Source organism: Anoplophora glabripennis, unplaced genomic scaffold (assembly GCF_000390285.2).
Source record: "Anoplophora glabripennis isolate ALB-LARVAE unplaced genomic scaffold, Agla_2.0 scaffold28, whole genome shotgun sequence".
NCBI classification, from domain to species: Eukaryota; Metazoa; Arthropoda; class Insecta; order Coleoptera; family Cerambycidae; genus Anoplophora; species Anoplophora glabripennis.
The window spans coordinates 661,451-674,171 of NW_019416423.1; the positions used below are offsets into that span (position 1 = coordinate 661,451).

General features: G+C 33.5%; 1 protein-coding gene across 4 annotated transcripts in view; it reads right to left on the reverse strand.

Annotated features, from left to right (window-relative positions):
* LOC108909895 (serine/threonine-protein kinase tricorner) overlaps nucleotides 1–12,721 on the reverse strand; it is a 120,546-nt gene that overhangs the window by 83,111 nt on the left and 24,714 nt on the right. For 3 of the 4 annotated variants that reach the window (XM_018714358.1, XM_018714357.1, XM_023454516.1), the window contains exon 1: nucleotides 11,658–12,115. The exons of the other annotated variant lie outside the window; for it this stretch is intronic. In XM_018714358.1, the coding sequence (XP_018569874.1) occupies nucleotides 11,658–11,814 (157 nt within the window). In that variant the 5' untranslated portion in view covers nucleotides 11,815–12,115. Of the gene's footprint in view, nucleotides 1–11,657; nucleotides 12,116–12,721 lie in introns of those variants that run through there. 4 annotated transcript variants of the gene reach the window in all.

The window sequence follows — 12,721 nt, forward strand, 5'->3', positions numbered from 1 at the left end:
TTCATCTTCAATGTCTCCTCGGCTTTCTTGGAAACGTTTGTACTATTGATAAACTCGTAGCTATGATATAGTATCTCTCGCCAAATCTTCCTACAATTTAACCACTTCGCTGCCACTTAATTCCGTTTTTAACACAAAATTTCAGACAAACTCTGATCCGACATTTCGCGCCAAACAAAAAATCGCCAAAAACAGTGAAGAAAGTCTAACTCATTGGCTAGTTAAAAACAAACAAAGCGTAGTAGCGGGCTAAAAATTGACAAGTACGTCTGTAACAGTGCTACCAAAACATAAAAAAGAAATCAACTCGATAGATAAGTGGCAACAAGCACAATTCCCGTTACATTTTGATCAAACCCCGTGCTGCCAACTCGACACAAAGAGAAAACTAAAATAAAGCGAATGGAAATGTATTTTGAGAACCCACCCTGTAAATCTAAGAGGAGTAAAGGTTAAGAACATTTTTTTAATTTTCTTTAAAGTTATCTTCGTCCGGCGACAACACAACAAACAAGTACACAAACGCAAGTTGATAATTATCATTCAAAATTATCCTACTACCAACTGACGTAACCTTATGACGTCATATGGCACTAAGTTCACTGCCAAAACTCACATACTTTCTCTAGAAAACATACGAGGCAATCAATGTATTATTCCGTCCGCAGACTAACGACACATAAAAGCTTTGCATCCTCTTCTGTTGGTGGCTGTCTATGCGTCTTCTATGTACAACGAGTACGTGACAAGTGGGGCAATTGACTTGTGCCCTTATCGTGTGCACGGACTCTTGATATTTCACGGAACCAACGGCCCCGTCGCAATTATTCAGAGAAACGTGCTCCGTCATTATCACTTGCTTAATGCCGCATTGTATTTAAAAGCTACAGGGTGGTTACGTCTAAAGGAACGTGATTCGACTATAAAGTTCGCTTTAATAAGAAAGAAACGGACAACGCGAAATTCTCAACCTAGCGATAAAGCGAAAAATTGCGCTGTTGACAAACGTGTGGAGAAACGGATTCTGCTTACGACAATGTGACATCATTGGAGTTGTTGGGCAAACACTAATTCGTACAGTTTCATGCCTTTTTTCGTAACAAATTCGGTAATGATGCGTTATTCCATAAATGGACAACGTGATAAAACAATCTCAAGTATAAAATGGAATAAAAAAAGATCTCTTTGTAGTAGCCGTTTTTTGAAATTATTAGTCTCTGTCAAAGGTGATAATAGTACAACAAGCTTACAGGAAATTTGAAGCCCTCAACGTTTATAGGAAACTTTTTCAAAAGTTTTAAACACAAAAATGTTACCAAGCTTGGAGGAATCAATCGTTCACTCTAACAACCCTGAGAAACGATGTATCATTATTTATTATTTTGCGAAAATAAAAGGATTACACTTGATAAGCACTTTGCTGTACGTTAGCGCTTAAGTAAGGCGATTATTTCAATGAAATGTAGACAATAAACAGGATAACTTGATTAATTATATCCGGTTGAGACATTAATAGACGGCTAGATTTTATAATAAACGCATAAAAACCCTTTAAATAAAGTAATTTGCCGATATATTAGCAGAAGTTGAAACGGAAACATCACGGAAAATTACGCATCTGAGAATCTCACTAACGTGCGTAAACTGATAGTATAGACGACTGTAGGACTAATTGTTATGATTAATTACAATGAGGTATAAATGTGTATCTTGGAATAACAAAATTATTATTATTACCCACCCATCCACAAGTAATTTAAACAATCTAGCTAATCTCAGATACTAACTGAATTACGTACTGGTGGTCGCTGGACGCTTTAGTACCTCGTTAACCGCCGCGCCGTTGTCGCATTGCTCCGTATGAATTTTATCGCATTTTAAATTTATTGCAACGCTAATTATTTTTTAGAATTAAGCATAAAGAAGTTCAAAAAAGTGATAAACATTGTATTTTGTGGTATTCTATGCACGCAGTTATATCAATATTCTGTAATTAATCGAATTTTTGTACATCAAGTTGGAGATTTTGATAATTTTTTTCTCGGAAATGGTTTAGAACCCATGTCATATAAGGTTTTTTTGTTTATTTTAAAGTGTTCTATCGGTTGTTAAAATTAAGGCAGTCAAACTTCTAACACCCTGTATAGGTTAACCGTTTATTCTAAAACTAACTTTTACCACAGCAACTCGACTAAATTCAACAAATTCCAAAGATTAATGAAATTATCTTGAAAATTTTACACCTGTCATTCTAAGCCAATTACATATTGTAATTTCGACAGTTGCCCATGGCAACTTTCTAATTTTTCGGAATTTTTTTGCTCCTGCGAAGCTAGGCAAACAAAATTAATAAGTGGAAATTTTGTTTTGGTTCAAAAATCAGTACCTATCCAGAATTTTGCTTTGTAATGTTTTTATTTATTTTAAAATAATAAATACATAGATACAAATAATTATTTACCAAATATTTGTTCCGAGATTTCTTCTATTAACGCTAAATGTTTTTGAAATTCTGGCTGGAACTCTCCTCTTTGCAACGGAGAGTAACGAGGAGCATAATTATTACCTTTATTTTTCATTTCCATCACCATCAGATATCTGTGTTTCATAAAATATATGTAATAATTTGATGACATTTTGTTCTGCTGAGCCCTGGTTTTACGTAAAATCTTTTGAATAGCTGCGAAAAGGTTTTATTGATGCGGACTGATTCCAGTTTTTTTTCAGTAAATATGGCAAATACTTTAAATTTTTATGAGACATAAGAATGTCCCCTATTTTAGTGCAAGAATTACATATACTATAAGGTTTTAAATTAGTTTTTTGGTTGATCGCTGCCATGATATAATTGTAAACAATTAGAAGCTAGAGAAAATTACTGTCATCGTGACGTATAGCGAAGACGATTTTGACATCACAAGCCTAAGCCTACTTGATTGCAGACATCGGTTTTTCACAAAAACTTACTTTCCTTCTATTTTAGTAATACTAAGTGAATTATACTGCAAACATAAATATCTGATTTCAAAATTTAGATGCCTTTTTTATTACTAAAGTGAATGTAATGTGCCGTTTTTTATGTTTAATAAAGATCATTGATACACTGTCATAGGCATCGCATTTCTACAAAAACTTACTTTTCTTCTATTTTACTAATACTAAGTGAACTGTACTGCAAAGATAAATATTTGAATTTAAAAATTAAATGCCTTTTTTTATTACTAAAGTGCAAGGAATGTGTTTTTTTATGTTTTAATAAGAATCTTTGGTAAACTGTCAAAGACATCGCTTTTCTACAAAAACTTTCCTTCTATTTTAGTAATATAAGTGAATTGTATTGCAAAGGTAAATATCTGAATTCAAAAATTAAATGTCTTATTATTATTAAATCATTTATTACTAAGGTGAAAGGAATGTGTTGTTTTTTATGTTGTATTAAATTATGTGTCGTTTAAGAAGAAAAAAATATGTCATGCACCACAAAACAATGTATTTAGCCAATTTTATTTTGGCGAAATAAGTTTCAAAATGAAACATGTCAAATTTTTAAAATAAATTGTGGGTGTAAAATTTTCTTACTGAATCCCCCACGTCCTAGAATTAATGTTCGGAAATTTTTCCTCAATCACGCATTTTTCTAGAAAATTTTCAAAAAATGCGTTCCTTCGGAAAAATTTCCAGAAATAATTCAAGCACTAGGGAGAATTATAAGCGACAATTTTATTCCGAGAAGTATGGAACAAAACATGAATGAAAGATAGCCCAGACAACAAAATAAAGATTTACTTATCTCAGTAATTGTGAAGAAATAATCGCTTGCTTTTAAAAATCAAAAAAACGAAAAACACACGACTGTAATGTTCTTTTTTTTATATAAAATTTTCCAATTCACGCTTTCAATGACGGTTGGACGATTATTTATGAGCTTTCGTCATATCGGCGTAATAATAATTACTAAATACGGCCGATTTGCGCAATTTATTCTTGCCCATTAATTAAAACTATTAAACTGGATGCAATTTCACCTGTGCTATTTAATAATTAAGGTTTTTATATACGACCGCTATTGCGGGTAAATGTACACGTCTATTATGAAACCCCGTCAAGAAAGTTACATTTTATGCTCTAAATGGTTATGACAGATTCTGTTAAGTACCGCTTTAACGAGTCGGCTATAATTCCATGGTCAAATGGGAAATAAGTGAAACCAAAATTAGATCATAAATTTCTAGCTACAGGTAGATATGTTCACGTGCTATTAAAAAACATTTACGAAAATTTAAAATTATTACAAAAAGATTATTTGTACTTATGAAAAGGCCAGTTACTTTTGTTGACTACCTCAAGCAGTAATCAATAATTATAAATAAAATACACAAAAATAAAAAGTCTGTTGATGGGGTTTTCAGCGATGAAAAACATTCAAATTCACGGATGACAACAACTGACTACACTATCTCCCTTCACGTGCACTGTAGACTGCCTACAATTCATGTGTTTGCAATACATGAATATTACAGTGGCGGAGTACATAAGTATTAAGTGCATTTAAAAAAACTTGACCCCCATTCCACACCCTGTATATGTGGTAACAACAATTAGAGCATAATAAATACATTTTCTATTTGCAATAACAACTTATGTTAAAAAGTTACGTATTTTAAATGTAACTAGTGACATGCACTGTGTATATTTAAAAATTATTTTTAAATTTATGATTTCATGGTATGATTCACAAATAGTAACTAGGTAATAAAATAAACAGAGCAATAATTTTTCTAGTACATTTCTTGACACTCCTTTGAGCTGTGCCAAATATAAACATCCATTTCATTCAAAGCGTCTGTCCCTTTATCGATAAATAAACGCAATAAAATATGCTAAAAACCTATTACAACATTAATAAAATGGGTTTTATCCAATTTTTAATCTTCAATTAATTGAACTTCAATTTCTTAATAATCAACAAACTGAAAATGCTAAAGCAAGTCTAATTTTTAGGTTCTTGACCAATTTGAAGGACATCCAATTGAGATTATACAACAAACATCCAACCACAACAATTCTAAATTAAAAAATAGATTGGGAATTAATTCATTTTCAATGGTTTATTATAATTAATATAATAACGAAGATTTTTTAAACTGTCACATTTTAAAACTGATGGTGTTTTTGTCTACCAAGTGTTTACCTTAATTTTTCTAGTTTCTCATTCACTGCTAGATGATAATATTTTTTTCTGATTTTTCTTCGTAATATTGCAGTAACATTAAACATTTTTAGTTGCAGCCTTATCATATCTCAAACATAGTCTCTCGCGTTCTGTAATTAGATAAAAACTTATAGAAGTGTATTTTTTAAAAAATACAAAGTAATCTTTAGATATACATTAGGACTCCTGTTGCTTATAATTTTAAGAAACCGTGAAATCTTTTATTTGGCTGTTAAACCATTAAAATGGAAACCTTCACGACAACCGTACATTTCGAACAATAACCGTTACATAATTGTCAAGGTCCGTGTCCATTGTTTCTGCAGTCCTTCGGACGCAAATGAGGACGCAAAAGTTAAGAAATTTTCATATTGTTCACGATCATGCACGCATGTACGTAGAACACAAACGATATTTTTTTCAGAAATCTTGTTTAATATACACACATTACAAAATAATGGAACCTTAAATAGCATTTTACCTCGTTGGGAAGAAACTATTGTTAATTTATGCACCCGCCAAGGTTATGGTAGATTTCAAACCAGCACTTCTTGTAAAGAAACAATGATGCCAAGTTAATGTGAATGAAACGACCGCAAATTACAAACAAATTATTGGCTAGGATTTCATAGAGTACACAAGTTACTGTTCGTTTTCGATTGGAAATATAATACGAAATATATATTTATTTCCATGCTGTTATAAAAGAAAATTTAGGTACGTTATGTGGTTTATACAAAGTACAATTTCTAGATTGGAAACAGAGGTGAAATTTGAATTACTTTAACAATTCTAAAAATATTACAAACTGGCACTTACTGTTGTGAATTTTCTTTAAATTAATATATATAATATTATATATTTTATTGATTTTTGGTAGATTTTTTCTGAATTTAATATTCAGATGTTTCTACCTAACTTATACGATACAAAAAATAGGAGTAGGAAATGTCATGTTTTAAATTTATAGCTAAAACAAAACCTCTACGCAAGTTACAATATCCCAATAAATAGTTGTTATGTAATATCTAAATTTCCCTTGTATTTCAAAAGTCGTTTAATGATGTTTTCTGTTTTATTGTTAGAGCCAAATATACTTTGTAATATAACCTACGTCATACCTACCTAAATTATATTCTGTCTAGGAGACTATCCCATTTCAAAACCTATTAAAATAATCGCCCTTTAACGACCTTCGTAGTAAAATAACAGACCTTCTACGAACATCAGAATATATCGATTGAATCTATAATTAACGTTATTTTCTCTACATTTTGGCCTCGATATCGGCAGAACATATATCTTTCATCCCGTACTTTTACGTAAACATATGTTATAAATGTATTGCTTTCTTTATATAACCTAACACATTTAATTTTCTTTGTATTTTTCGGCATAGTAATCTTTTCAGGGTTAGGTTTTACACTCTGATGTCCCATGTCTCTTGATTGCTAATACATCAACTCCTGTATTAGCCAGTAACGTTGCCGATGTTCTTCGGAATGAATGACCTGTATATGTTTCAGGATGTTCTAGTTTCAAAAACTGTGCAATTTTATTAGGAATAATAGAAAGGGTATTCTTGCCTTTAATACATCTACCTGCTTGATAGCGCATAAAAAAGCGTGAAATTTCAGTTTTAATTTCCAATCTATCTATCTTGATATATTTCTTGAGAATTTCTAGGTGAGAAACAGAACCCAGACGAGAAGTAATTGTAAACGTACGTGACATGCCATTTTTAGAATCTGGAATTGTAACTACAATAATGTCAATCGAAATTTTTGAAATTGACGTGGTTTAAAGTAAGTTTGCATAATTCATCAGAACGGCGTGCTCCTGCAATGCCTACGACCGTCACTACCTTCGTTAGCGAATATGTGTTATATCGAGTGCTGAACGAGCAAATTGTTGACTTGTTCTCTTGTAAAAACGTTTAACTTTTTAGGTGTTTAGCCGTCATTCTTACGTTTCAAAAATGCCCTCAGCTTGGGGTATTTTAATATATCCACGTTCTCCTCTATGAAAATAGTTCACTTAATTGACTAATTTCTTCTATTTGAAAATGACTCATTTAGAAATAATAATTCAAAACCAGCAAAATTGCAACTTTTATGTAGTTTTGAAGATTTCGAATGTCAAAATAAATTGATTAAGAAATGTCAAAAAATAAACCCTTTATTTCATGAACCATAAAGAACTGTGGAAGCAGATTTACCAGTCTCGGACTCTATTGCCAGCCCTCGCTCCGCTCGGGCGCAAAGTCGTCATCGACTGGTAAATAATACTTGCCTTCTTTATGGTAGATATAAATTTAAAATGAATTTTAGGCAATATCAGTACAAATAACGTCAAATTTGGTACGCACTGTAAGGATGAAAGCTGCAACAGAATGTATCTACTATAATATCGTTAATATAATGCTGTACAGAGTAATTTTAACAATATTTTCTGATGCTGTACAATGTTCAAAGGTGCTGTCTTTTCTTCTGCAAGTTATATCACTGAACAAGTGGCCCCAAAATAAAACACAAACATAGCTTTTAATATGCGTCACTTTCTTAACTATGCGATGGAGGAAATACAACACACCGAACTTGTTTGTTATTTTATCTACTCACGTTATCAACAGGGTTACCGACTTACCGCGAATACCATTATGTAGGACAGCTTTTCGCAGGAACTACATGCAGTTTAATATTTCTTGGTTTTCTGCGACACAGAATTTTTTAACTTGTATAAAAGTACCAAAATATTACCTGGAGCTGTGCTCATTGTTAAAATAATAATGAAAGGCTTATAAAAAATGTATTAATAGAATTCCAGAAAAATGTTATATGAAATAGTACAAAAAATATAAGATATATAAAAATATAAGATATATAAGAGATATATAAGAATTTTTCCAATGTGACAAGTGAATAAAAATGTTCATTTAACTTTTGGTATACAACTATTGTATCACCAGGCGTGGATGGCAATTCTAAAAACTGTTACATAAGACGTAGGTGGCGAACCTATTACGAACTTGATAATTTAATATTCTCTGCTGGACAAACGTAGGTCGTAATTTTTTAATTACTTTACAAGTGGTACCTTGTTCTCAGTAATGGAACTGTTTACTACGACTTATACGGGCTAATTATTGTTATTCCTTATTATCTGCGCCATTTAAGGCTTACATGTGTTTTGAAACAACGCGGTTTGTACCAAAGAAATTCTAAGGGGTCACGGTAAGGACCGAGCCCGTACGCAATGTTAGGTTTGAATTGAGCGAGGTTCGGTCGACCTCTGCCATAGGAGCCGAAGGTTCCCTAAAGAACTGTTTATTGTGCTCGTTCAAGAGAACGGTATCGTTAATCACAATAATCATGTGTTGATTCTGGTAGCGCTTTGTTTCTCATATTAACGAGATGAAGATATTAATATAACCGACATTTTTATTCTCTAATAACGTATTATTATATGAAATAATACAGCACAGACCTGGTGAAGCGGTAACAAAGAGAGCGCTACAATCAGAACAGATGTTCCAAAGGCTTTGGTTTTGGATAAGAAGTGTATGATTAGTATATCTTGATATACTAAGAGCGAAGTGTTTTTCTCCAAACCAAATAAATAAATACGTTAAATACAAATAAAATTGTGAAAAATAGAATTTGTACGTAATACCAACAAAACATTTTCAAAATTCAAGATAAATATGTAAAATGGAAGGGCCGTTGGCAAAATTAGGATTACAACCACAATAAAACAATTTAATTTTATAATTTTATAATAATTAATGATAACCTCTAATCCTCCAGTTAATCACATGATTAAGTAGCACCATTAACTCAAGACACAATCACACCATTATTATTTCAAAATTCAAAATAATGATAAATCTTTATAAATTTAGATTAGTTGTCCATGATAGCATTTGTGTTGTTCTGTTTTCAATATAAATAAAAATATTTTATCCTCCGTCTTAAAAGTAAAACTACGTTTAGTATAAAAAATGAACGTTAGACCGAAATGCCCTTTGAAAGTGTATTTTAAAAATAGATTGTGGAGACCAAGCGCAATCAATGGACCTGGTTATTAATGGCCTAGTTGACAACGTATTGGCAATGCTGCGAGAAGGTAGCGTAACAATTTTAGCGTAACCTTATCGTTCGAGATAGACGTAAAGTCAACAATAAATATACTTAATTGTAAAATGTGGCGAAACAAATTGCTGACTACTAACAGGAAGTAACATCAAATTACGAGATTTTTTTCTTTCTTTTGTGCAATGACAACCTTCTTAATCAAGATCTTTGCAAAATAATCGTAAAAAATATTAATTATTGAACATGTCGATTACAAGATTCATTTTTATATTTATCTCCGCAAAATTAAAACCACAGTGTTCAATGAAATGACGGAATACATATTTCCTACGAAATACATTCAGACATTTTATTTTTGTTTTTAAGAAATAATTTACGTGACCTTCGAACTAAATATTCTAATTTAATGTTGTTCTTGACATTTGTCATGTTTATTTACTCGAGTTAACTGGCACGCATGTTTATAGTTTTTGGGCTAGAAATTTCACCCTGACCTCTCATAATTTGAGCTTTATGCAAAGTTAGGTAAGTAACATGAAATGTTCCAATACTAGGAATTTTACTTCTCTTCATTCATTAATTAAGTCTGGTAAAATCATAAAACTAATCACATATATAGTTAGAATAAACGTATACTAATTGTATAAATAATGCATTTGACCAAAATTCATCCAGTGGCGTCGAATACTGTTCACTCCTAATCAAAACTTTCGCTTCTCTAACATTTTTTTAGAATACACTGTTCAGTGAATTTTCGGAAAAGTGCCACTATAAAAACGTACAGATGAAAAGTTTGCTATAATTCCTCAAGAATTTCAGATTTGTTTTTCATTCAAATAAATCTAGACCTAAATCTGAACTTAACAAAAAATCTTTAAATTGCATAGTGAAGTTAATGTCCTTTTAAATTATTTAACGAATTTGACACAAAAAGTGTAATAAAAAAACTGACTGAGCTAAAGTTGGTTAACAGGCTTCCGTGGTTGATTTAGACACATCGCACTTTTCAGAAGAACCCTATGATCATTAGAGTATCTTCTGAAGAAGAGAATGATATGTTTTTTGAAATGTCGAGAAGTGAAAGCCAATGACGTGGCAAACAATCTAAAAACTGTTGAACCACTGAGCAAAAATTTACTGTTTTATTTTAATTCCCAAAATTATTTTCAATTCCGTAATCTCTAAGCACTATGGCTCCAGTGCCAAATGGATGACAGCACTGACTGTTTTTTTATATAAGTAATCAATAGCCTATTTATCCAATAAATATTATTCAAGTTTGACGTTTAAATTCATAGCCAACTTTTGAATTTTCATTGATTTTAAATAACATAGCTACAATACGTATTATTAGTTATTCTTGTTTTTGTTGAAAACGACAAAGTTTTTTGAAAACTAACAAGAGTAAGAAAAGTTTTGGAATTAAATTTCCCCATAAAATAAAGTAATAAATTTTTAAGTCAGCGAACGCGTTCAAATATTCTGTCACATTTTAATGGTGCATCATCCCTTATCAACCATTTAAAATGCTCAATTGAACTCTACTTACTGCCGATTAAAGCTCTTGGTACACTCACAACGTGTACAAAATTTGTTTTTTTTAAGTTCAAGTACAATTCCCAGGCTGCATAGCCGCACTGCCCTACCCAACCATACCACACATAAAAATGACACCACCCCCGGGGTTTACACAGACGAGCCGGCGAAGCAAGAAGAGCGCCAGAAGGAAGGGCCCTAGCCGGCGGGGCCCAGCCAGGACAAAAGGAGGTCCCACAAAGCGCCTACACCGGCCGCATTTGCGGTCGGGGTAGACGACGGATGGGGCCCACCTACGAAGGCTGTCCAGGCCTACACGAGATGAGGCAGGATAAAGAGGGATAATGCCCCTCGATCCCAAATCATTGAGGCCAATTTCTAGCCATGGAATAATGGCGCAAGTACAACTGAGATATTGATTTTTTTCTAAATTTGAAACCTCACTTTCAAGGCCTATAACTTGTCAACTTAGTATAAAGGTAAGTTGCGTTAAATCACCATATTTTGCCCCTGCTGTGTCGGTTCTTATGCGAAACACCCTGTATATTCGTGAATCATAGAAAATAAAGCGTTTATGCGCCAGATTTTCATATGTTTGCAATTGATCATTTACATAAATCTTTTAACTTTTAATTATAATGTCCCAGATATCATATTTCACGAGATTTATTTGTTTATATGATTCACAAAATCCTCAAAAAATATAACCCATTCTTGCGTCACTTTACCAAAAAATTATTTAAATGTAGGTAAGTCTGCGTTACACAACACCGACAGATAAATTCTATACTTGACATAAGAATAGTGTCCCTCACCTAATCCTTGCTTATTGACAGGCTGAGGACTCAACTTGGATATCCACCTGAGGAACCTACAAGCGCTCGTGGGGGATGGCCGACATCCTGGCGGCGTCTGCAGAACAGCCAAACCGTCTGACCCCGGCAAGGGCCGGTACCGGCTATAGGGTGACATTCATCCAATTCAGGACCGCCCCCGATCACATCACTTCAACACACCACCTAAGCGAGAGAATCAAAACTCCTCCAACACAACCCAGCAACAAACAGATCACTCCGTATTACATCCACCACCTACGCCGATGCGCCGGTATCACTCCGCCGTAACACTGCCAGGGGGGTGAGAGAGAGAATCGGGCAACCCTTGTGTACACCGTACAACGACGTGCGACTTTTTCGCTCAGTGGCGCATCGTCACCTGTTGAGCGACAGCTGCCACCGCTTATTCCCACTCTGTCTCGGTCGGGCACGAGATATCGGACTGACTGCTTCGCGTCGCTGTAAGTGGTTAGATTAGCGGTACCGTGTCCCATTCTCTATCACGCGAGTTCGCGAACGCTGTTGCCAAGTCTCGCCCTAAAGCGAACTACCTGACGAAAGACTTGCAGTCGCGGTGGATGCGGACAAATGACGGCGCCAACCTTGAGCAAGGCCAGCTCGGTGAAAATTCTTATTTTTATTTTTGCAGTCTTAATTTAAGTGTCGATTTTTACGCAGGCCATTCTCCTTTTTTATGCAAGCGTGTAAACAAATAAAAACAGAAGAAGGGCTCCCTTCTACGGAGCCTTCCATCAATATTATTGATTCGTTTACAGTGAACAACGACAAACCGTCGCGTTCGGGTGGATTTTAAGAGACTCGCCATCTAGTATTTGCATTAATAACTTTGTCTAACAATATTACAAATAAACGATGGTATAATTCCAAACATTTTTATCATTTTCTTATCTTTTTATTCTCACAACTATCAAAAAAAGTGGCATCGTTGCAATAGCGAGTGGCGCAAGCGTTCGCAATCCTCGCTTGCCTTCCTCGTAGGCTTTCTTTCCCTACTCTATTATTACGATGTCGATCTTTTTATG